Genomic DNA, 26,827 nt, shown 5'->3' with positions numbered 1-26,827 from the left:
CGTTCTTCAGTGGGCTCACTCTGCCAAGTTAGCCGGCCACCCTGGCGTTCGGGGTACGCTTGCTTCCATTCGCCAGCGTTTCTGGTGGCCCACCCGGGAGCATGACACGCGTCGTTTCGTGGCTGCTTGTTCGGTCTGCGCGCAGACTAAGTCCGGTAACTCTCCTCCTGCCGGCCGTCTCAGGCCGCTTCCTATTCCCTCTCGACCGTGGTCTCACATCGCCTTAGATTTTGTCACCGGACTGCCTTCGTCAGCGGGGAAGACTGTTATTCTTACGGTTGTCGATAGGTTCTCTAAGGCGGCTCATTTCATTCCCCTTGCTAAGCTTCCTTCTGCTAAAGAGACGGCACAAATCATCATCGAGAATGTTTTCAGAATTCATGGCCTTCCGTCAGACGTCGTTTCGGACAGAGGTCCGCAATTCACGTCTCAATTTTGGAGGGAGTTTTGCCGTTTGATTGGGGCTTCCGTCAGTCTCTCTTCCGGCTTTCACCCCCAGTCTAACGGTCAAGCAGAACGGGCCAATCAGACTATTGGTCGCATCTTACGCAGTCTTTCTTTTCGCAACCCTGCGTCTTGGTCAGAACAGCTCCCCTGGGCAGAATACGCCCACAACTCGCTTCCTTCGTCTGCGACCGGGCTATCTCCTTTTCAGAGTAGCCTCGGGTACCAGCCTCCGTTGTTCTCATCTCAGTTCGCCGAGTCCAGCGTCCCCTCCGCTCAGGCTTTTGTCCAACGTTGCGAGCGCACCTGGAAGAGGGTCAGGTCTGCACTTTGCCGTTATAGGGCGCAGACTGTGAGAGCTGCTAATAAGCGTAGAACTAAGAGCCCTAGATATTGTCGCGGTCAGAGAGTTTGGCTCTCCACTCAGAACCTTCCCCTTAAGACGGCTTCTCGCAAGTTGACCCCGCGGTTCATTGGTCCATTCCGTATCTCTCAGGTCATTAATCCTGTCGCAGTGCGACTTCTTCTTCCGCGATATCTTCGTCGCGTCCACCCGGTCTTCCATGTCTCCTGTGTTAAGCCCGTTCTTCGTGCCCCCGCTCGTCTCCCCCCCCCCCCCCATCCTTGTTGAGGGCGCACCTATCTACAGGGTCCGTAAAATCTTGGACATGCGTCCTCGGGGCCGTGGTCATCAGTACCTAGTTGACTGGGAGGGGTACGGTCCTGAGGAGAGGAGTTGGGTTCCCTCTCGGGACGTGCTGGACCGTGCGCTGATTGATGATTTCCTCCGTTGCCGCCAGGTTTCCTCCTCGAGTGCGCCAGGAGGCGCTCGGTGAGTGGGGGGGTACTGTCATGTACTGTCATGTTGTCTTGTCTCTGTCCTTTCCCTTCACCCTGTCTCCCTCTGCTGGTCGTGTTAGGTTACCTTTTCTCCCCCGCTTTCCCCCAGCTGTCCCTTGTCTCCTCTAACTACCCATTCACCCCGTTCCCCACCTGTTCCCTTTTTCCCTCTGATTAGGTCCCTATATCTCTCTCTGTTTCTGCTCCTGTCCTTGTCGGATTCCTGTTTGTTTGTGTCATTCATGCCTGAACCAGACTGTCGTCATGTTTGCTGTAACCTTGTCCTGTCCTGTCGGAATCTGCCGGTCCATCTGAGCCTACCTATGTTTGGTAATTAAAGAAGCTCTGTTTAAGTTGATTCGCTTTTGGGTCCTCATTCACGCACCGTAACACATTTAGGCAGGTTACATTTGTTTTCTTGGGCACAGGGACTATGGTGGTCTGCTTGAAACATGTAGGTATTACAGAATCCATCTGGCCCGCTGCCTAATGAACCTGTTTAAAGGTCTTGCTCACATCGGCTATGGAGAGCGTGAAATCACAGTTGTCTGGAAAATCTGGTGCTCTCATGCATGCTTCAGTGTTGCTCAAAGCAAGCATAGCTCTTCTGGTAGGCTTGCGTTACTGGCCAGCTCGCGGCTGGGTTTCCCTTTGTAGTCCGTAATAGTTTACAATTCCTGCCACATCCGACAAGTGTCAGAGCCGGTGTAGTAGGATTCGATCTTAGTCCTGTATTGACGCTTTGCCTGTTTGATGGTTCGTCTGAAGGCGTAGCAGAATTTCTTATAAGCGACTGGATTAGTGTCCCGCTCCTTGAAAGCGGCAGCTGTGGGGACGATGTCATCGATACGCTTATTGATGAAGCCGGTGACAGAGGTGGTATACTCCTCAGTGCCATTGGATGAATTTCGAAACATATTCCAGACAGGGCTAGCAAAACAGTCCTGTAACATAACATCGTATTGAGCGAGTCACTGGCACTTCCTACTTTAGCTTTGGCTTGTAAGCAGGAATCTGGAGGATATAATCATGGTCAGAAATACCAAATGGGGGGCGAGGAATAGCTTTGTATGCATCTCTGTGTGTGGAGTAAAGGTGGTCCAGAGTTTTTTTTCCTCTGGTTGAACGTAACATTAGCTGGTAGATATTAGGCAAAACGGATTTAAGTTTGCCTCCATTAACGTCCCCGGCCCACTAGGGGCACCGCTTCTGGATGAGCATTTTCTTGTTTGCTTATGGTATATGGCCTTATACAGCTCATTGAGTGCGGTCTTAGTGCCAGCATTGGTTTGTGGTGGTAAATAGACGGCTACGAAAAATATAGATGAAAACTCTCTTGGCTATAGCGTGGTCTACAGCTTATCATGAGGTGCTCTAACTCAGGCGAGCAATACATCGAGATTTCCTTAATATTAGACATTGCGCACCAGCTGTTATTGACAGACGCACACCACCACCCCTCGTCTTACCGGACGTAGCAGTTCTGTCCTGCCGATGAACTGAAAACACAGCCAACTGTATATTATCCATGTCGTTGTTCAACCACAACTTGATGAAACAGACAATATTACAGTTTTTAATGTCCCATTGGTGGGATAGTCTCGGATGGAGCTAATCTAGTTTATTCTCCAGTGATTGCACGTTAGCCAATAGAACGGATGGTAGTGGCAGGTTACCCACTCGCCGACGAATCCGCACCCCGATCTCCGCACCCCTGTACCTCTGCCTTTTCGTCAAGTGAATGACAGGGATTTGGGCCTGGTCTCGGAGAAACAGTATATCCTTCTCGTCAGACTCATTAAAGAAAAATCTTTGTCCAGTTTGAGGTGAGTAATCGATGTTCTGGTATCCAGAAGCTATTAGCAGCAACATTATGTACAAAATAAGTTAAACAATGTGAAACAACACACAAAATAGCACAATTGGTTAGGAGCCCGTAAAACTGCAGCCCTCCCCTTCGGCACCATTGTTATCACATCATAGAAGGAGACCTTCATCGTAATCCACAAAAACCCTCAAATTCTCTGGCTTGCTCTTCAGTGAGAGCGAGGTATGTGCAATCTGTCTTAAAAGACAACCATACAGTCCAGAATCCTTCGTCAGAGTTCAGTCTACCATGGGCCCTATCGATGGAATCTTTTGCCATGCCTACATTCCACCCATTCTAACTGTCCAAATACACCACGCAGTAGAATCTGCCTGAGAATCCCTCCTTTGCCCTGACAGAAATACCACCTTGACACTTCTTCAGGTTGTAAGGGTGGTTCTGCGCTTTTTGTACATATTGCACTCTTTTCCCATTGCCAGACAAAATGAGCTTTGGATGTGCTGTAACATGATCCAGAACCACATCCACAGCATGCGGCTGCATCCTCTTCAGCTCATCAGACAGGAGACTGCTGGATAACCCCATATGTGACTGACCGCCTTGATTCGGTCTTATGCAGCAAAATTAGACATTTTTGGTTTTACATTGGATAAAAGTAGAGACTCGGCCTCCCGGGTAGCGCAGGCGGTTAAGGGTGCTGTACTGCACCTAGGGAGGGTTTGGGAGGGTTTGGCCGGTAGGGATATCCTTGTTTCATCACGCACCAGCGACTCCTGTAGCGGGCCGGGCGCAATGCACGCTAACCAAGGTCGCCAGGTGCACGGTGTTTCATCCGACACATTGGTGCAGTTGGCTTCCGGGTTAGATACGCGCTATGTTAAGAAGCAGTGCGGCTTGGTTGGGTTGTGTTTCGGAGGACGCATGACTTTCGACAAGATAGTAGCTACTAACAATTGGATACCACGAAATTGGGGAGAAAAAGGGGGAAAAATTCAACAAAAAAATCTAAACAAAAAAGTAGAGACTTGGAGCTACAAAATGGTATTTCATACATTGCATTTGAGGAACAATTGGAAAGTAATTCTGCTTTGAAAGTTGATAAACTTGTAGCCCCACTTTTTTAGAAAATGGCCCTTGAATGTTTTGGTACACCTACTGGAGAGCTCTTTTGTCTACACCCTTTCAGCATTGTTCACACCCTCTTCAGCCTTAGCCCCCACCCATCTCTTTAAGGATTCACATGTGAGGTCGTGCTAAATGTCATGTAGTGTGGTAAATATTAATACTAAAGGTGGTAAAAGTAGTAGTCGAAAATAAGGAAAAATTCCAGGTAAACAGAGTCCAGATAAAAATATTTTATAAATATTAGATGACGCTTACCCAGACACACTTGTCTAACTGAATGGGTCATGTGGAAGAAATACTATAACCACAGCTACATCTTGCTAAGTGTATGGGTCTCCACAGGAGGTGTAAACAGTACAGCAAAATGTTTACTTGCATAATAGCAATATCAAAAATAGATATTGTCAATATAAAGAAAAAAAGAACAAGTGTCAATGACAGTAGAGAAAGAACAAAATAACATGCCGTATGTACAATAACAATATCAATAAAAATATCAGTTATACTGGTGATTGATGAGGTAGTTATACGTAAACAATCAGGGGTAAAGTGGCTGAGCAGCAGGATAAAAAAATAATCAGTAGCAGCAATGTATGGCGGGTGTGTTAGGAGAGAGTCATGTGAATGTCCATGGAGGCACTGGAGATAGTCCTGATGACTGGGAACTCGCCCCCAGTGATGAACTGGTCTGTCCAAACCACACATGAACAAGGGAATCTATATTGGGAGAGCCTGTTTCTGTTCTGCCCTTGAATTTGCTGCAGGGCATGTGATGTCCATAGCCTCTTCGTCACAAAAGTTTATCTAGCTGTCACCAGTCCAGGTGGTGTTTGTACATGCAGACCATCTATAGGAGGAAGGATGTCACTGTTGTGCAACAGCTGAAACCTGGTCCCGACTGAGTCCGAACGCTCCTTGATGACAACAACATCAGGCTCCAGAACATCGAAGCTGTAAAAAAGTAAATAACAAAAAAATTGAGAAGACATTTTTTTTATTTAACTTCTTATGGCTGCAGGGGCAGTATTGAGTAGCTTGGATAAAAGGTGCCCAGAAGTGCCCAGAGTAAACGGCCTGCTCCTCAGTCCCAGTTGCTATTATATGCATATTATTATTAGTATTGGATAGAAAACACTGAAGTTTCTAAAACTGTTTGAATGATGTCTGTGAGTATAACATAACCTGAGAAGAAATCCAAACAGGAAGTGGGAAATCTGAGGTTGGTCGATTTTCAACCCAGCACCTATTGAATACACAGTGGGATTTTGGTTATGTTGCACTCCCTAAGGCTTCCACTAGATGTCAACCGTCTTTAGAAACTTGAATGAGGCTGTGATGTGGGGCCGGATGGGAGCTGTTTGAGTCAGTGGTCTGGCAGAGAGCCAGGTCCTGGTCATGTGCATTTCACATGATAGCGACCTGCATTCCATGGCTTTTCTACAGACAATGGAATTCTCTGGTTGGAACGTTATTGAAGATTTATGATAACAACATCTTAAAGATTGATTCTATACTTAGTTTGACTAGTTTCTTCGACCTGTAATATAACTTTTTGAAGTTTTCGTCCGACGTTCGGCTGGACCTGACACCCTAACAAAAGTAGCTACTTGGACATAAATAAAGGACATTATCAAACAAATCAAATCACGATTCCTGGGAGTACATTCTGATGAAGATCATCAAAGGTAAGGGAATATTTATAATGTTATTTCTGATTTCTGTTGACTCCAACATGGCGGCTCATTTATTTTTTTCCTGAGCGCGGTCTCAGATTATTGCACGGTTTGCTTTTTCCGTAAACTTTTTTGAAATCTGACATAGCGGTTGCATTAAGGAGAGGTATATCTATATTTCCATGTCTAACAATTGTATTTTCATCAACATTTATAATTAGTATTTCTGTAAAATGATGTGGCTCTCTGCAATATCACCAGATGTTTTTGGAACTAGTGAACAATGTATACTGAGATTGTTTTATATAAATATGAACTTTATCAAACAAAACATACATGTATTGTGTAACATGAAGTCCTATGAGTGTCATCTGATGAAGATCATCAAAGGTTAGTAATTAATTTTCTCTCTATTTGTGCTTTATGTGACTCCTCTCTTTGGCTGGAAAAATGGCTTGGGTTTTTCTGTGAGTTGGTGGTGACCTAACATAATCGTTTGTGATGCTTTTGCTGTAAAGCCTATTTGAAATCAGACACTGTGGTGGGATTAACAACAAGATTACCTTTAAAACGGTATAAGATATATGTTTGAGGAATTTTAATTATGAGATTGTTTTGAATTTGGCGCCCTGCACTTTCACTGGCTGTTGTCATATCGATCCCATTAACGGGATTGCAGCCCTAAGAAGTTTGACCTCTATTTAACTAGGCAAGTCAGTTAAGAACAAATTCTTATTTACAATGACGGCCTACACCGGCCAAACCCGGATGATGCTGGGCCAATTGTGCACTGCCCTATGGGACTCCTAATCACGTCCGGTTGTGATAGAGCCCAGATTCGAACCAGGGTGTCTGTAGTGATACCTCAAGCACTGAGATGCAGTGCCTTAGACCGCTGTGCCACTCAGGAGCATCTTTGCATTATGGCAATTCACCTCCCAACTTAAGATAAGAAGAATAACCTCATACAATGCAACAGAAATGGTATTCACCTTAAGTAATGCTTGATCTGTGGCAGCGGCCTGAAGTGAAATTATATTCACCTGAAGTACTGCTTGATCTGTGTTAGGGACCGGAAGTACGGAGTCAGTTGGGGCTCGTAAGTAAGCATTTCACTGTAAGGTCTACACCTGTTGTATTCAGCGCAAGTGACTAATAAAATGTGATTTGATTTGCGTTGAGTTGTTGTTGCCAGCCATAGCTTTCCACCAGCACCGTGTCATCCTCCAGTCCAACCAGCTGTGGGATATTGAACCCTGTCACAGTGCTGACCTTCACAACACCAGCAATCTCAGACAAAGTGTTCACTCTGGTCTTTCTGAAGCGCTGCTTGATGAGGCTGAAGCACCAGTTGGGGGAAAACTTGGAGTGGCCTGTGATCAGGAAGGGAATGTTCAGACTGTGATGGAGCTTGTGCATGGTCCAACATGCACAATACCTGCAAACATCAAAATTAAAATTAATTTTCTCACTCCTATCAGTTTGTCTTTAAAAAAAGGCATTTTAATTATTTTAATTATTTTTGAACCATTCCATTGTAGATTTTGCTTTATGTTTTGGATCATTGTCTTGTTGGAAGACAAATCTCCGTCCCAGTCTCAGGTCTTTTGCAGACTCCATCAGGTTTTCTTCCAGAATGGTCCTGTATTTGGCTCCATCCATCTTCCCATCAATTTTAACCATCTTCCCTGTCTCTGCTGAAGAAAAGCAGGCCCAAACCATGATGCTGCCACCACCATGTTTGACAGTGGGGATGGTGTGTTCAGCTGTGTTGCTTTTACGCTAAACATAACGTTTTGCATTGTTGCCAAAAAGTTCAATTTTGGTTTCATCTGACCAGAGCACCTTCTTCCACATGTTTGGTGTGTCTCCCAGGTGGCTTGTGGCAAACTTTAAACAACACTTTTTATGGATATCTTTAAGAAATGGCTTTCTTCTTGCCACTCTTCCATAAAGGCCAGATTTGTGCAATATACCACTGATTGTTGTCCTATTGACAGAGTCTCCCACCTCAGCTGTAGATCTCTGCAGTTCATCCAGAGTGATCATGGGCCTCTTGGCTGCATCTCTGATCAGTCTTCTCCTTGTATGAGCTGAAAGTTTAGAGGGACGGCCAGGTCTTGGTAGATTTGCAGTGGTCTGATACTCCTTCCATTTCAATATTATCGCTTGCACAGTGCTCCTTGGGATGTTTAAAGCTTGGGAAATCTTTTGTATCCAAATCCGGCTTTAAACTTCTTCACAACAGTATCTCGGACCTGCCTGGTGTGTTCCTTGTTCTTCATGATGCTCTCTGCGCTTTTAACGGACCTCTGAGACTATCACAGTGCAGGTGCATTGATACGGAGACTTGATTACACACAGGTGGATTGCATTTATCATCATTAGTCATTTAGGTCAACATTGGATCATTCAGAGATCCTCACTGAACTTCTGGAGAGAGTTTGCTGCACTGAAAGTAAAGGGGCTGAATAATTTTGCACGCCCAATTTTTCAGTTTTTGATTTGTTCAAAAAGTTGGAAATATCCAATAAATGTCGTTCCACTTCATGATTGTGTCCCACTTGTTGTTGATTCTTCACAAAAAAATACAGTTTTATATCTTTATGTTTGAAGCCTGAAATGTGGCAAAAGGTCGCAAAGTTCAAGGGGGCCGAATACTTTCGCAAGGCACTGTATATATACACAGCTCAAAAAAATAAAGGGAACACTAAAATAACACATCCTAGATCTGAATGAATGAAATATTCTTATTAAATACTTTTTTCTTTACAAAGTTGAATGTGCTGACAACAAAATCACAAAAATTATTGATGGAAATCAAATTTATCAACCCATGGAGGTCTGGATGTGGAATCACACTCAAAATTAAAGTGGAAAACCACACTACAGACTGATCCAACTTTGATGTAATGTCCTTAAAACAAGTCAAAATGAGGCTCAGTAGTGTGTGTGGCCTCCACGTGCCTGTATGACCTCCCTACAATGCCTGGGCATGCTCCTGATGAGGTGGCGGATGGTCTCCTGAGGAATCTCCTCCCAGACCTGGACTAAAGCATCCGCCAACTCCTGGACAGTCTGTGGTGCAACGTGGCGTTGGTGGATGAAGCGAGACATAATGTCCCAGATGTGCTCATTTGGATTCAGGTCTGGGGAACGGGCGGGCCAGTCCATAGCATCAATGCCTTCCTCTTGCAGGAACTGCTGACACACTCCAGCCACATGAGGTCTAGCATTGTCTTGCATTAGGAGGAACCCGGGCCAACCGCACCAGCATATGGTCTCACAAGGGGTCTGAGGATCTCATCTCGGTACCTAATGGCAGTCAGGCTACTGGCAGTCAGAATTTGCCAATCTTGGTGTTCTCTGTTAAATGTCAAACGTCCTGCACGGTGTTGGGCTGTAAGCACAACCCCCACCTGTGGACGTCGGGCCCTCATACCACCCTCATGGATTCTGTTTCTGACCGTTTGAGCAGACACGTGCACATTTGTGGCCTGCTGGAAGTCATTCTGCAGGGCTCTGGCAGTGCTCCTCCTGCTCCTCCTTGCACAAAGGCGGAGGTAGCGGTCCTGCTGCTGGGTTGTTGCCCTCCTACGGCCTCCTCCACATCTCCTGATGTACTGGCCTGTCTCCTGGTAGCTCCTCCATGCTCTAGACACTACGCTGACAGACACAGCAAACCTTCTTGCCACAGCTCGCATTGATGTGCCATCCTAGATGAGTTACACTACCTGAGCCACTTGTGTGGGTCGTAGACTCCGTCTCATGCTACCACTAGAGTGAAAGCACCACCAGCATTCAAAAGTGACCAAAACATCAGCCAGGAAGCATAGGAACTGAGAAGTGGTCTCTGGTTACCACCTGCAGAACCACTCCTTTATTGGGGATGTCTTGCTAATTGCCTATAATTTCCACCTGTTGTCTATTCCATTTGCACAACAGCATGTGAAATTTATTGTCAATCAGTGTTGCTTCCTAAGTGGACAGTTTGATTTCCCAGAAGTGTGATTGACTTGGAGTTACATTGTGTTGTTTAAGTGTTCCCTTTATTTTTTTGAGCAGTGTATATACATATATGTATACAGTATATATATTTTTTGTATACTATCTATCTATCTTCACACTGACCGTGTGCAATGCCATAAGAATCATCAGATATTTCTCCCTCTCTGTCACGGATGCCATGTTTGCCCTTAGTTTGAAGATGTAATCCGGAGACAGGTGTTTTATACAACAGCCATCTGTGTTCTCTTTTCGACTCCCTCTGCATTTGCAATCAAACGGCAGAATTGTATTAAATCCTTATCATACTCTGCTTCTACTAGATTTCAAAACACAGTCAACTTCTTCCGTGACAACAACACTGTTGATCACCGTTTCTTCTCCCTCACTGTCATCAGAAGACTCTACAATGTCTTCTTCAATGAAAATGCTTTTACTTAAATCAGGGATTTCCTCATCGTCTGATTCATTTTCAGACAGAGAGAATCAGCATGTTACGATCGTCCTCCTGAAAGTAGTCCGACACAACTTTTTTTTTTTGTCCTTTGTCGATATCACCTGATAAATTCATGGCAGCAATGTTATTTAGAGCATTAGCAACACATTTTCAGTTCTCCGTGGCTAACGTTATGTCTTTCGAAAGAACTGCAGTAGAAAGGATTATCTACATATAACGAGCAGGTCATTTTATAGACAGAAGATGCTACATGGCAGACCAATCCGAAACTCATCTGTCGGCATCTCTAGCCCATTCATTATCTCAGCCAATTATGGCTAGCGGGATAATGTCTTGTCTGTCTTTTTTCCTGTCTTTTTCTGTTGTTAAACCCACTAGGCTCGTAGTTTAACAACTTTATTTGTATTTACAGATGGCGTACACGTTTGTTATTAAGGCAAATGGAATTTCAAATGTTCCAGAAGGCATTTCTGCCAATAAACGCATTTTGATAGAAAATAGAAATAAACGTTCAAATGCCTCTCCTGTGAAGTCGTGACTTGCGACATACGCCTAGTTTGCTGAAACGAGTCACATATCTGCAACACAATAACAGACAAACTATAGAAGGACTTCGTGGTCATAACTTGATACCCGTGCACATCACCCTTTCAGTAATTATACGGTTCACTTGGCTACATGATTGAAAGGAACCTGGTTATTTCAAGCTAGGATTTAGCCTTTGCTATATACAAAGTAGTCACTATGATACATTTACTCAGATTGTATGCTTTCTTCCTCTCGCTCTCTCTCGCTCTCTTTCTCTGCTCTGTCTCTGTCTCTATCTATCTTTCCCTCTCTCTCTCTCTCTCTCTCTCTCTCTCTCTCTCTCTCTCTCTCTCTCTCTCTCTCAATTCAATTAAATTTCAATTCAAGGGGCTTTATTGGCATGGGAAACATATGTTAACATTGCCAAAACAAGTGAAGTAGATAATATACAAAAGTGAAATAAACAATACAAATGAACAGTAAAGATTAAACTCACAGAAGTTCCAAAAGAATGAAGACATTACAAATGTATACATGTATTATGTATAAATACAGTGTTGTAACGATGTGCAAATGATTAAAGTACAAAAGGCAAAATAAATAAACATCTCTTTCCCTCTCCTTACCTGAGTTTGCAGTCCGGCTTCTCGTTTGCCTTCACTTCATCAAAGTGACGTCTCTCAGCTCCTCCCTTCCTGTTGGGGAAGGAAATATTTTAAAAAACATGTTTACACTGCAGCCCTCAAGGATGAGTGTTTTGCACCAAGACAGCACTTCTCTTTGCTTCATCTGTGGGTATTTCTGTAATACCTTGGTGTTTGTTTTCTTACCCGATTGCTTTGCATTATCCCATCGAAATAATGGCAGAAAGATAAATATTGTCATTCTATAAAACAGTTGGTTTTCAGACTCATTTTGGCTGAGTCAAATCTTCTTTTGATCTTTTGCTGTTCTAGTCCGTGATAGATGCTGTGTCATTATTGGATGCTTTGGTTCCTCTGGCCTGTTTTCACTAGGAAGGCAATTCCCGCATGACACAGCACTGTGATTGTATCTGCCTGATCCATGGCCTTCATTAGGCTTCATGATGTAATCCAGCGACTAATAATTCACAATCATTGACTAGTTCGGAGAGCTTGGCTTGGACGGCACAATGAAAAAACTGATTTTTATTAATCTGTATTAGAGAGTGAGAAAAAGGGAAAAGGAGAGAGAGAGTGATGCAGAGAGGGAAAGAGATTGTGCCGGCCACATCCATCAATACCCACTAAATCTCTCCTTGTTGAAGGCACAAGTGGAAGAAAACACCAGGCATATTCATTGTCCTATACCTTCCTACCCAGATGCTAGGCAATGCCAGGCTCCTGATAAGGCCTATGCGTTAGGTCTCCGTATCTCAGCCCTGCAGAGTGGGATGGATTGGAGCTTTCGTAGCTCATGTATGATCATATGTCCTGTTCTTTAATGGCAGGTAAACTCCCAGCCCATTTAGGAGTACCAGATGAATGATTTATATCTGGAGAGCTGCACAAAAGGATTCTCAGTGGACTGTCTTTAGTTTTGAAGGTCTGAAGGACAAACCCCAAGCTGTGGTGCTTAGTAGAAATATGATATTGAATGGAATTTATTTTGGGTAACAGACATATACAACAAAATGTACAATGTGGACGCAGAGGATATCACTTGAAAGTATTAATTAAAACACTTGTTTCCAAAGTGGTGCTCGGTGTAAAAACAATAACACATTTAATGATTAAAAGGCAAGACAAAATTACAAACAACCATAAATACATTCATTTATATTGACATCCTAAAAAGTGACACTATTCACTGCACTTCTCCCTAACCTTAAAAATCAGCCATATTAACAATCTATTAATTGCCCATCATACCGATCCTTCAAATAATACACATGACCAGCAGTAGGGGGCATAAGGGGCAGTGGAGAGGTTTCTTTTACTTAGACAACATTGTCCAAATGAAAACCTTTGCCTGCTTTTTAAAGCAATTTCAACTTTTTACTCCAAGGGTTGGCTATTCCATAGACAAATGCCTGTATGTATGTTGTTTACTCTTGGGATTTTACAAGACATAGCACTAGCTCTGGTATTGTGACTGTATTGGTTATAGACCATATCAATATGTTTTAGTATTGTAACCTTTGAGATGTCAAACACATGATTAAGTTTAAGTTGGTCCACTCTGGAATCCAAAGGCAACAAGCCCACCTCCTGGAACTCCTGTACCCCTATGTGCATCCTAGGGCAGACATTCAGCATATACCTGATAACATTATTTTGCATGACCTGCATTCTCTTTTTCAGCTTTTTTGATAGCCCACTATACCAAGCAGAGCAGGCATATTCAACATGACACTGAATCAAGGTTGAGACAAGCAGTTTGTTAACTTTAATGTTAAAATATTTAGTGTTACGATATCAACATTTCTATTTGTTCGCCATTTTAGAAAGTATTTTAGCAGCAATCAGGTCTCCAGAAAGGGATTGATCTAGGGACACACCACGAAAAGATACACTTGTTTTAGATTCAATCTTGTTGCCTGCACAGTTTACCTTTATCTTGTCAGCCCTAAGCAATCTACATTTTGTTCCAAACAAAATCGATTCAGTTTTTCCCAGATGTAGTGACAATTTGTTGTCAAACAACCAACCTCCATCAAAATGTGATTCCTTACTCAGGGTCTCCACTATGTAAACTGTGGACTCCTTCCCTCATACCAGTATACCAGTATAGCTGAATCATCAGCATAAAGCAGGAGTTTACACTTTACTGTATCTGGCATATCATTAACGTATATAAGAAATAAGAGGCCCTAAAATGGATCCCTGCGGTACTCCACTGGAAATTTCTTTGGCCTCTGACAGAACATCACCAACATTACATACTTGTGTTCTGTTGGACAGATAAGATCTAAACCAATTCACTGCTACATAATTTAGACCCATGCATTTCAGTTTCATCAGGAGAACATCATGGTCCACAGTGTCAAAAACTTTTTGCAAGTCTAACATGACCATACCTGTATAGTTCCCCTTCTCACTTTCCTGCTTAATGTGATCAAAAAGGTGGATAAGGCAAGTATCAGTGGAATGAGCTGTTCTAAATCCAGATTGTAGTTCATAAAAAAGTTTGTGCTCAAGAAGATATCCCTGAAGTTGATTAAAAACTAATCTTTCAACAAATTTGGATACGGTGCTGAGGATAGTTTCCTACATTTTTTTTTCTGCTCTTCTTGTAGAGTGGAACCACCTGGGCTGTTTTGAGATCCTTGGGAAATGTACCACTACTAATAGAAAGGTTTACAATATAATTTTAGCAGTGACACAAGCACTATCCTTTATGAATATTGCAAGAAGGTTATCCATCAAATCAAATCAAATGTATTTATCTAGCCCTTATTACATCAGCTGATATCTCAAAGTGCTGTACAGAAACCCAGCCTAAAACCCCAAACAGCAAACAATGCAGGTGTAGAGGCACGGTGGCTAGGAAAAACTCCCTAGAAAGGCCAAAACCTAGAAAGAAACCTAGAGAGGAACCAGGCTATGGTCAGTCCTCTTCTGGCTGTGCCGGGTAGAGATTATAACAGAACATGGCCAAAATGTTCAAATGTTCATAAATGACCAGCATGGTCAAATAATAGTAATCACAGTGGTTGTTGAGGGTGCAACAGGTCAGCACGGCCAGGTGGACTGGGGACAGCAAGGAGTCATCGTGCCAGGTAGTCCTGAGGCATGATCCTAGGGCTCAGGGCCTCCAAGAGAGAGAAAGAAAAAAGAGAGAAATAGAGAATTAGAGTGAGCATACTTAAATTCACACAGGATACTGGATAAGACTGGAGAAATACTCCAGATATAACAGACTAACCCTAGCCCCCGACACATAAACTACTGCAGCATAAATACTGGAGGCTGAGACAGGAGTGGTCAGGAGACACTGTGGCCCCATCCAATGATACCCCCGGACAGGGCCAAACAGGCAGGATATAACCCCACCCACTTTGCCAAAGCACAGCCTCCACACCACTAGAGGGATATCTTCAACCACCAACCTACCATCCTGGGACAAGGCCGGGTATAGCCCACAAAGATCTCCGCCACTGCACAACCCAAGGGGGGGTGCCAACCCAGACAGGAAGACAACGTCAGTGACTCAACCCACTCAAGTGACGCACCCCTCCTAGGGACGGCATGGAAGAGCACCAGTAGGCCAGTGTCTCAGCCCCTGTAATAGGGTTAGAGGCAGAGAATCCCAGTGGAGAGAGGGGAACCGGCCAGGCAGAGACAGCGGGGGTGGTTTGTTGCTCCAGTGCCTTTCCATTCACCTTCACACTCCTGGGCCAGACTACACTCAATCATAGGAACTACTGAAGAGATGATTCTTCAATAAAGACTTACAGGTTGAGACCGAGTCTGCGTCTCTCACATGGGTAGGCAGACCATTCCATAAAAATGGAGCTCTATAGGAGAAAGCTCTGCCTCCAGCTGTTTGCTTAGAAATTCTAGGGTCAATTAGGAGGCCTGCGTCTTGTGATCGTAGCGTACGTGTAGGTATGTACGGCAGGACCAAATCAGAAAGATAGGTAGGAGCAAGCCCATGTAATGCTTTGTCAGTTAGCAGTAAAACCTTGAAATCAGCCCTTGCCTTAACAGGAAGCCATTGTAGAGAGGCTAGCACTGTAGTAATATGATACATTTTTTGGGTTCTAGTCAGGATTCTAGCAGCCGTATTTAGCACTAACTGAAGTTTATTTAGTGCTTTATCCGGGTAGCCGGAAAGTAGAGCATTGCAGTAGTCTAACCTAGAAGTGACAAAAGCATGGATTCATTTTTCTGCATCATTTTTGGACAGAAAATGTCTGATTTTTGCAATGTTACGTAGATGGAAAAAAAGCTGTCCTTGAAACAGTCTTGATATGTCCGTCAAAAGAGAGATCAGGGTCCAGAGTAACGCAGAGGTCCTTCACAGTTTTATTTGAGACGACCGTACAACCATCAAGATTAATTGTCAGATTCAACAGAAGATCTCTTTCTTTCTTGGGACCTAGAACAAGCATCTCTGTTTTGTCCGAGTTTAAAAGTAGAAAGTTTGCAGCCATCCACTTCCTTATGTCTGAAACACAGGCTTCCAGTGAGGGCAATTTTGGGGCTTCACCATGTTTCATTGAAATGTACAGCTGTGTGTCATCCGCATAGCAGTGAAAGTTAACATTATGTTTCTGAATGACATCCACAAGATGTAAAATATATATTGAAAACAATAGTGGTCCTAAAATGGAACCTTGAGGAACACCGAAATTTACAGTTGATTTGTCAGAGGACAAACCATCCACAGAGACAAACTGATATCTTTCCTTCTTCTTATATCATATAAGATCTAAAACAGGCCAGAACTTGTCCGTGTAGACCAATTTGGGTTTCCAATCTCTCCAAAAGAATGTGGTGATCGATGGTATCAAAAGCAGCACTAAGGTCCAGGAGCACGAGGACAGATGCAGAGCATCGGTCTGACGCCATTAAAAGGCAATTTACCACCTTCACAAGTGCAGTCTCAGTGCTATGATGGGGTCTAAAACCAGACTGAAGTATTGCGTATACATTGTTTGTCTTCAGGAAGGCAGTGAGTTGCCGTGCAACAGATTTTTCTAAACATTTTGAAAGGAATGGGAGATTCGATAGAGGCCGAGAGTTTTTAAAATATTTTCTGGGTCAAGGTTTGTCTTTTTCAAGAGAGGCTTTATTACTGCCACTTTTAGTGAGTTTGGTACAGATCCGGTGGATAGAGAGCCGTTTATTATGTTCAACATAGGAGGGCCAAGCACAGGGAGCAGCTCTTTCAGTAGTTTAGTTGGAATAGGGTCCAGTATGCAGCTTGAAGGTTTAGAGGCCATGATTATTTTCATCATTGTGTCAAGAGATATAGTACTAAAACACTTGAGTGTCTCGCTTGATCCTAGGTCCTGGCAGAGTTGTGCAGACACCGTACAACTGAGCTTTGGAGGAATACTCAGATTTAAAGAGGAGTCCGTAATTTGCTTTCTAATGATCATGATCTTTTCCTCAAAGAAGTTTACGAATTTATTACTGCTGAAGTGAAAGCCATCCTCTCTTGGGGAATGCTGTTTTTTAGTTAGCTTTGCGACAGTATCAAAAATACCTTTTGGATTGTTCTTATTTTCCTCAATTAAGTTTGAAAAACAGGATGATCGAGCAGCAGTGAGGGCTCTTTGATACTGCACGGTACTGTCTTTCCAAACTAGTCCAGTTTGGAGTGGCGCCATTTCTGTTCCAATTTTCTGGAAGCTTCAGAGCTCGGGTATTTTCTGTACACCAGGGAACTCAGTGAGGAACGCTGTATATGGCCTAGGAGGCCTGTAAACAGTAGCTATATAAAGTGATTGAGTAGGCTGCATAGATTTCATGACTAGAAGCTCAAAAGACGAAAACGTTGTTTTGTTTTTTTATTCAAATTTGCTATCTTAAATGTTAGCAACACCTCTGCCTTTGCGGGATGCGTGGGGGATATGGTCACTAGTATAACCAGGAGGTGAGGCCTCATTTAACACAGTAATCGGGCTTAAGCCATGTTTCAGTCAGGCCAATCACATCAAGATTATGATCAGTGATTAGTTCATTGACTATAACTGCCTTGGAAGTGAGGCATTTAACATCAAGTAGCCCTATTTTGAGATGTGAGGTATCACAATCTCTTTCAATAATGGCAGGAATGGAGGAGGTCTTTATTCCAGTGAGATTGCTATGGCGAACACCGCCATGTTTAATTTTGCCAAACCTAGGTCGAGGCACAGACACTGTCTCAATGGGGATAGCTGAGCTGACTACTCTGACTGTGCTAGTGGCAGACTCCACTAAGCTGGCAGGCTGGCTAACAGCCTGCTGCCTGGCCTGCACCCTATTTCATTGTGGAGCTAGGGGAGTTAGAGCCCTGTCTATGTTCGTAGATAAGATGAGAACCCCTCCAGCTAGGATATAGTCCGTCAGGCCAGGCTTGGTCCTGTTTGTGGGTGAGTCCCAGAAAGCGGGCCAATTATCTACAAATTCTATCATTTGGGAGGGGCAGAAAACAGTTTTCAACCAGCGATTGAGTTGTGAGACTCTGCTGTAGAGCTCATCACTCCCCCTAACTGTGAGGGGGCCAGAGACAATTACTCGATGCCGACACATCTTTCTAACTGATTTACACGCTGAAGCTATGTTGCGCTTGGTGACCTCTGACGGTTTCATCCTAACACCATTGGTGCCGACGTGGATAACAATATCCCTATACTCTCGCCAGTTTTAGCTTTAGCCAGCAACATCTTCAGATTAGATTTAACGGTAGCCCCCTGGTAAACAATGTATGATGTATGATTCATTTTAAATATAAATCAAATGTTATTTGTCACACACACGGTTAGCAGATGTTAATGCTAGTGTAGCGAAATGCTTGTGCTTCTAGTTCCAGTTAAGAACAAATTCTTATTTTCATTGACAGCCTAGGAACAGTGGGTTAACTGCCTGTTCAGGGGCAGAACGACAGATTTGTACCTTGTCAGCTCGGGGGTTTGAACTTGCAACCTTCCGGTTACTAGTCCAACTCTCTAACAACTAGGCTACCCTGCCGCCCCAGTTTGGTGTGGCGCCAATGCAGTAATAACCAACGAGTAATCTAACCTAACAATTCCACAACTACTACCTTATACACACAAGATTAAAGGGATAAAGAATATGTACATAAAGATATATGAATGAGTGATGGTACAGAACGGCATAGGCGTGCATGGATGCAGTAGATGGTATAGAGTACAGTATATACATATGAGATGAGTAATGTAGGGTATATAAACATAAAGTGGCATAGTTTAAAGTGGCTAGTGATACATGTATTACATAAAGATGGCAATATGCAGCAGTTTAAATGAGTACAGTATATACATATACATATGAGATGAGTAATGTAGGGTATGTAAACATTATAGTAAGTGGCATTGTTTAAAGTGGCTAGTGATATATTTTCCATCAATTTCCATTATTAAAGTGAGTCAGTATGTTGGCAGCAGCCACTCAATGTTATTGGTGGCTGTTTAACAGTCTGATGGCCTTGAGATAGAAGCTGTTTTTCAGTCTTTCGGTCCCTGCTTTGATGCACCTGTACTGACCTCGCCTTCTGGATGATAGCGGGGTGAACAGGCAGACGCTCGGGTGGTTGTTGTCCTTGATGATCTTTATGGCCTTCCTATGACATCGGGTGGTGTAGGTGTCCTGGAGGGCAGGTAGTTTGCCCCCGGTGATGCGTTGTGCAGACCTCACTACCCTCTGGAGAACTCTTGCGGTCGTGTGCGGAGCAGTTGCCGTACCAGGCGGTGATACAGCCCGACAGGATGCTCTCGATTGTGCTTCTGTCGAAGTTTGTGAGTGCTTTTGGTGACAAGCCAATTTTTTCAGCCTCCTGCGGTTGAAGAGGTGCTGCTGTGCCTTCTTCACAACGCTGTCTGTGTGGGTGGACCAATTCAGTTTGTCCATGATGTGTGCGCCGAGGAACTTAAAACCTGTTAAGGATATGGCAGACATACGCCCCCTTTGGAGAGATTGGGTACCCCTAGTAAACTGGAAAAAAAATCTGTCAAAAATTGCTAATATATGCAAATAATAGAAAACATAAAACCGTTGGAATTATGTCTGTAAGTATAGCAGAACTCACAGGGCAGGCATTCTTCCAAACTAGTTTTTGTGGCCATGAAAGTTGGAGCAACTTTGACGTCATGGCCCCCACCCTTCCCAACGAGCTATGATTCTGGGGACACTTTCTTTCTCTTCCGCTAGATGTCCTCTTTCATTAGAGCTTCAAATCGTTCAAATCCCGCGAGAATTGACCCTATGGGAGTGAAATTAGTGCGTGCCACGAGAGAATAGGCTGTGCGTATGGGCGCGAATTGGTCCCAGCCATTCCTTTGTTTCCAGCACTCAAGAGAAGGGCAGACGATGGCCGATTGAATTGAAGTTTGTTTTGCACGTCTAAAACATCATAAAGCTTGCTTCTGCACTTAGTTTGACCTGTTTAGTCGACATATAATGTGTAATTTTGAAGTTTTGATGCGCAACTTATCCGGACCAGAGGACGTTTTGGGTGCATTTCAGCTGATGTTATTAGCAGTAGCTAATACAAAGACGCAAGACTTGAAACTAAACGATGTATTGGGTAAGTATGAAGCCTTCCAGAACATTCTGAACGAAGACCATCGAAGGTAAGGGAATATTTATGCTTAAATCTGTGTTTCTGTTGACTCCAACATTACGTGGAAATGTAGCTTGGAACTGAGCGCTGTCTCAGCATATGGAATAGTGTGCGATTTCTGTAACGTTAAAAATAAATCTAACACAGCGGTTGCATAAAGAAGCAGTGTATCTTTCTAACTATATGTAGAACATGTATATTTAGTCAAAGTTTATGATGTCTATTTACGTTATCTTGCCACGCTACATAGATTTCCTGCGGGCATTTTTGAGTAATTTCTGAAGGTGAACTCACTGTAAATGGACATTTATGGATATAAATGGCATATTATTGAAAAAAAAAATATGTACTGTGTAATATGTCATATTACTGTCATCTGATGAAGATTTTCAAAAGGTTAGTGAGCGATTTATTTTTTAATCCTGCGTTTGTTGATTGCATGTTTTGGCTATTGAAATGAGCTGTGTCTGGTGGTGGTTTTACATATATATGTGCTATGTTTTCGCTGTAAAACATTTTAGAAATCTGACTTGCTGGCTAGATGAACAAGGTGTTTATCTTTCATTTGAGCTATTGGACTTGTTAATGTGTGGAGGTTAAATATTTTTAAGAATATTTTTGCGTTCCATGCGCCACCGTTTCAGCTGAACGTGGGAGGGTTGATCCCCAATTGGGAACCAGTATCGTAGACAGGTTAAAACTTACTACCCTCTCCACTACTGTCCCGTCGATGTGGATAGGGGGGTGCTCCTCTGCTGTTTCCTGAAGTCCACAATCATCTCCTTTGTTTTGTTGACGTTGAGTGTGAGGTTATTTTCCTGACACCACACTCCGAGGGCCTTCACCTCCTCCCTGTAGGCCGTCTCGTTGTTGTTGGTAATCAAGCCTACCACTGTAGTGTCGTCCGCAAACTTGATGATTGAGTTGGAGGCGTGCATGGCTACGCAGTCGTGGGTGAACAGGGAGTACAGGAGAGGGCTCAGAACGCACCCTTGTGGGGCCCCAGTGTTGAGGATCAGCGGGGTGGAGATGTTGTTACCTACCCTCACCACCTGGGGGCGGCCCGTCAGGAAGTCCAGTACCCAGTTGCCCAAGGCGGGGTCGAGACCCAGGGTCTCGAGCTTGATGACGAGTTTGTAGGGTACTATGGTGTTAAATGCTGAGTTGTAGTCGATGAACAGCATTCCTCTTGTCCAGATGGGTTAGGGCAGTGTGCAGTTTGGTTGTGATTGCGTTGTCTGTGGACCTATTGGGGCGGTAAGCAAATTGGAGTGGGTCTAGGGTGTCAGGTAGGGTGGAGGTGATATGGTCCTTGACTAGTCTCTCAAAGCACTTCATGATGACGGAAGTGAGTGCTACGGGGCAGGGCGGTAGTCGTTTAGCTCAGTTACCTTAGCTTTCTTGGGAACAGGAACAATGGTGGCCCTCTTGAAGCATGTGGGAACAGCCGACTGGGATAAGGATTGATTGAATATGTCCGTAAACACACCAGCCAGCTGGTCTGCACATGCCCTGAGGACGCGGCTGGGGATGCCGTCTGGGGATCCGTGATTGACTGTAGAACCTGCCACATACAGTGCCTTGCGAAAGTATTCGGCCCCCTTGAACTTTGCGACCTTTTGCCACATTTCAGGCTTCAAACATAAAGATATAAAACTGTATTTTTTTGTGAAGAATCAACAACAAGTGGGACACAATCATGAAGTGCAACGACATTTATTGGATATTTCAAACTTTTTTAACAAATCAAAAACTGAAAAATTGGGCGTGCAAAATTATTCAGCCCCCTTAAGTTAATACTTTGTAGCGCCACCTTTTGCTGCGATTACAGCTGTAAGTCGCTTGGGGAATGTCTCTATCAGTTTTGCACATCAAGAGACTGAAATTTTTCCCATTCCTCCTTGCAAAACAGCTCGAGCTCAGTGAGGTTGGATGGAGAGCATTTGTGAACAGCAGTTTTCAGTTCTTTCCACAGATTCTCGATTGGATTCAGGTCTGGACTTTGACTTGGCCATTCTAACACCTGGATATGTTTATTTTTGAACCATTCCATTGTAGATTTTGCTTTATGTTTTGGATCATTGTCTTGTTGGAAGACAAATCTCCGTCCCAGTCTCAGGTCTTTTGCAGACTCCATCAGGTTTTCTTCCAGAATGGTCCTGTATTTGGCTCCATCCATCTTCCCATCAATTTTAACCATCTTCCCTGTCCCTGCTGAAGAAAAGCAGGCCCAAACCATGATGCTGCCACCACCATGTTTGACAGTGGGGATGGTGTGTTCAGGGTGATGAGCTGTGTTGCTTTTACGCCAAACATAACGTCTTGCATTGTTGCCAAAAAAGTTCAATTTTGGTTTAATCTGACCAGAGCACCTTCTTCCACATGTTTGGTGTGTCTCCCAGGTGGCTTGTGGCAAACTTTAAACAACACTTTTTATGGATATCTTTAAGAAATGGCTTTCTTCTTGCCACTCTTCCATAAAGGCCAGATTTGTGCAATATACCACTGATTGTTGTCCTATGGACAGAGTCTCCCACCTCAGCTGTAGATCTCTGCAGTTCATCCAGAGTGATCATGGGCCTCTTGGCTGCATCTCTGATCAGTCTTCTCCTTGTATGAGCTGAAAGTTTAGAGGGACAGCCAGGTCTTGGTAGATTTGCAGTGGTCTGATACTCCTTCCATTTCAATATTATCGCTTGCACAGTGCTCCTTGGGATGTTTAAAGCTTGGGAAATCTTTTTGTATCCAAATCCGGTTTTAAACTTCTTCACAACAGTATCTCGGACCTGCCTGGTGTGTTCCTTGTTCTTCATGATGCTCTCTGCGCTTTTAACGGACCTCTAAGACTATCACAGTGCAGGTGCATTTATACGGAGACTTGATTACACACAGGTGGATTGTATTTATCATCATTAGTCATTTAGGTCAACATTGGATCATTCAGAGATCCTCACTGAACTTCTGGAGAGAGTTTGCTGCACTGAAAGTAAAGGGGCTGAATAATTTTGCACGCCCAATTTTTCAGTTTTTGATTTGTTAAAAAAGTTTGAAATATCCAATAAATGTCGTTCCACTTCATGATTGTGTCCCACTTGTTGTTGATTCTTCACAAAAAAATACAGTTTTATATCTTTATGTTTGAAGCCTGAAATGTGGCAGAAGGTCGCAAAGTTCAAGGGGGCCGAATACTGTTGCCATGTACAGCTCAAACAAATCATTTGTGATACTTGTGCTGTGGTAAAAGTTGTTAATGAAAGACTGGCTATAGTGTCCAGTGCAGGTGAGTAACTTCTTAACCAGAGATGAGGCTATAGTGGTAAAAAATGTGTTCAAATAATTTGCAACCTCAATATCCAGGCCAATACTATAGGATTTTACCTTGTGGAGAGATTTTGAGCCAGTGTCCTTTAAAATTGTCCACAGTTTACGAGGCTGGTGTAAGTTGTCATAGACAGTGTCTATATAATGTTGGGATTTGGCCTTATCCATTTTGTATCTTGCCTGGTTTCTACAGTTAAAAATCATCATCTTCTTGTAGATTTGTCCTTCTGAATCTGGCCAGGGAGCGATCCCTTTTCCTTAAGATCTCGGAAGTGGTCCATTTCCCTGACTGCTGTTTGATTCTAATTTGTTTCATCGGAGCCAGAGAGTCGAGTGCAGACAGAAACAGATCTTTAAAAATATAACAAGAGTGATCAACATCATCACAGTTTAATACATGAGACCGATCCAAAATTCCAAGTACTTCTGCAAAACGTTCTTTTGAATATTGTTTCATAGACTGTACCTTCATGCATTTATTACCTGGCTCTAGTAGCATTCAGTAGGTTACCATATGATCGCGTAAACCAATATTTAAGACTGACAGACGTTCTCTTGATCTGATACAATAATCAAATCCAAAGTTGATTTACTGTCAATACACCCGGGTTGGCTCAACAATCAGTTGTTTAGACCAAATAACTGATTAAAGATATACAGGGCATTTACTAGTGTACTTCTCTGGGGTGATAGCTGCACATTTCTATTAAAATCGCCAAGCAGAATTAATTCTCTATCAGCCAATACATTGTGATCACAGCAATTCGATTCAAGTAAATCATTGAAATGATTCTGCTTAGGAGACCGATAGCTCACACCAACAAGTATAGGACGACATTTAGGAAGAAGTATATCTACCCATGCAACCTCAAGACCATCCATTTTCAGACCTGAACGAGGGTTAAAATGCACATCATTCCTTGTAAAAACACACACGCCGCCACCGTTTCGGTTTCGGGTCAATTCTATGAATGCTATGACCCGGTAGCTCAACCTCATCGTCCTCAATTGACCCATCGAGCCATGTCACAGTCACAGCAACTACTGCAGCCCCTGCGTTAGAAGCAAGGCGTTTTAATTCCTCTAATTTCGGCAGCAGGCTCCGTGTGTTCACATAGATAGAATGAAGTCCTCTCTGATTGAAACAGTCAAACATGTCATTTTCTGTGCCCACTGCTGATACATCGACAATCTCATCTAGATTGCACTCATCATCCCTGTTAGTGTTCAGCATCCCAATGTTTGGCATTACATTTAAACAGCATACCTTTAAACAGCATACATTTAAACAGCATACATTTAAACAGCATACCTTTAAACAGCATACATTTAAACAGCATACCTTTAAACAGCATACATTTAAACAGCATACATTTAAACAACATACCTTTAAACAGCATACATTTAAACAGCATACCTTTAAACAGCATACATTTAAAACAGCATACATTTAAACAGCATACATTTAAACAGCATACCTTTAAACAGCATACATTTAAAACAGCATACATTTAAACAGCATACCTTTAAACAGCATACATTTAAACAGCATACATTTAAACAGCATACATTTAAACAGCATACCTTTAAACAGCATACATTTAAACAGCATACATTTAAAACAGCATACATTTAAAACAGCATTCCTTTAAACAGCATACATTTAAACAGCATACATTTAAAACAGCATACATTTAAACAGCATACCTTTAAACAGCATACATTTAAACAGCATACATTGTAAACAGCATACATTTAAAACAGCATACATTTAAACAGCATACATTTAAACAGCATACCTTTAAACAGCATACATTTAAAACAGCATACATTTAAACAGCATACATTTAAAACAGCATACCTTTAAACAGCATATATTTAAACAGCATACATTTAAACAGCATACATTTAAACAGCATACATTTAAACAGCATACATTTAAAACAGCATACATTTAAACAGCATACATTTAAACAGCATACATTTAAACAGCATACATTGTAAACAGCATACATTTAAAACAGCATGCATTTAAACAGCATACATTGTAAACAGCATACATTTAAAACAGCATGCATTTAAAACAGCATACATTGTAAACAGCATACATTTAAAACAGCATACATTGTAAACAGCATACATTTAAAACAGCATGCATTTAAACAGCATACATTGTAAACAGCATACATTTAAAACAGCATGCATTTAAAACAGCATACATTTAAAACAGCATACATTTAAACAGCATACATTGTAAACAGCATACATTTAAAACAGCATGCATTTAAACAGCATACATTTAAACAGCATACCTTTAAACAGCATACATTTAAACAGCATACCTTTAAACAGCATACATTTAAACAGCATACATTTAAACAGCATACATTTAAACAGCATACATTTAAACAGCATACATTTAAACAGCATACCTTTAAACAGCATACCTTTAAACAGCATACATTTAAACAGCATACATTTAAACAGCATACATTGTAAACAGCATACATTTAAAACAGCATACATTTAAAACAGCATACATTTAAAACAGCATATATTTAAAACAGCATACATTTAAAACAGCATACATTTAAAACAGCATACATTTAAACAGCATACATTTAAAACAGCATACATTTAAAACAGCATACATTTAAAACAGCATACATTTAAAACAGCATACATTTAAAACAGCATACATTTAAACAGCATACATTTAAAACAGCATACATTTAAACAGCATACATTTAAAACAGCATACATTTAAAACAGCATACATTTAAACAGCATACATTTAAAACAGCATACATTTAAAACAGCATACATTTAAAACAGCATACATTTAAAACAGCATACATTTAAAACAGCATGCATTTAAACAGCATACATTTAAACAGCATACATTTAAAACAGCATACATTTAAAACAGCATACATTTAAACAGCATACATTTAAAACAGCATACATTTAAAACAGCATACATTTAAACAGCATACATTTAAACAGCATACATTTAAACAGCATACATTGTAAACAGCATACATTTAAAACAGCATGCATTTAAACAGCATACATTGTAAACAGCATACATTTAAAACAGCATGCATTTAAAACAGCATACATTGTAAACAGCATACATTTAAAACAGCATACATTGTAAACAGCATACATTTAAACAGCATACATTTAAAACAGCATACATTTAAAACAGCATACATTTAAAACAGCATACATTGTAAACAGCATACATTTAAAACAGCATACATTGTAAACAGCATACATTTAAAACAGCATACATTTAAAACAGCATACATTGTAAACAGCATACATTTAAAACAGCATACATTGTAA

General features: G+C 42.1%; 1 protein-coding gene and 1 long non-coding RNA gene across 6 annotated transcripts in view; one reads left to right on the top strand and one right to left on the bottom strand.

The window, feature by feature from the left end:
- The window catches only part of LOC149979522 (uncharacterized), a 375,171-nt gene that overhangs the window by 55,355 nt on the left and 292,989 nt on the right, over positions 1 to 26,827 (bottom strand). The window lies entirely within an intron of this gene.
- neto1l (neuropilin (NRP) and tolloid (TLL)-like 1, like) overlaps positions 1 to 26,827 on the top strand; it is a 189,060-nt gene that overhangs the window by 122,608 nt on the left and 39,625 nt on the right. Inside the window, exon 1 of one of the 4 annotated variants that reach the window (XM_090189712.1) lies at positions 19,979 to 20,119. The exons of the other annotated variants lie outside the window; for them this stretch is intronic. Coding sequence (XP_090045838.1) covers positions 20,111 to 20,119 — 9 coding nt within the window. The 5' untranslated portion in view covers positions 19,979 to 20,110. Of the gene's footprint in view, positions 1 to 19,978; positions 20,120 to 26,827 lie in introns of those variants that run through there. 4 annotated transcript variants of the gene reach the window in all.

This window comes from Oncorhynchus mykiss, chromosome 11 (assembly GCF_057628025.1).
Source record: "Oncorhynchus mykiss isolate SJ-2025 chromosome 11, ASM5762802v1, whole genome shotgun sequence".
In the NCBI taxonomy this organism is placed as follows: Eukaryota; Metazoa; Chordata; class Actinopteri; order Salmoniformes; family Salmonidae; genus Oncorhynchus; species Oncorhynchus mykiss.
Note: the sequence above shows the minus strand (reverse complement) of the source record. Positions and strands in the feature narration are given on the sequence as shown.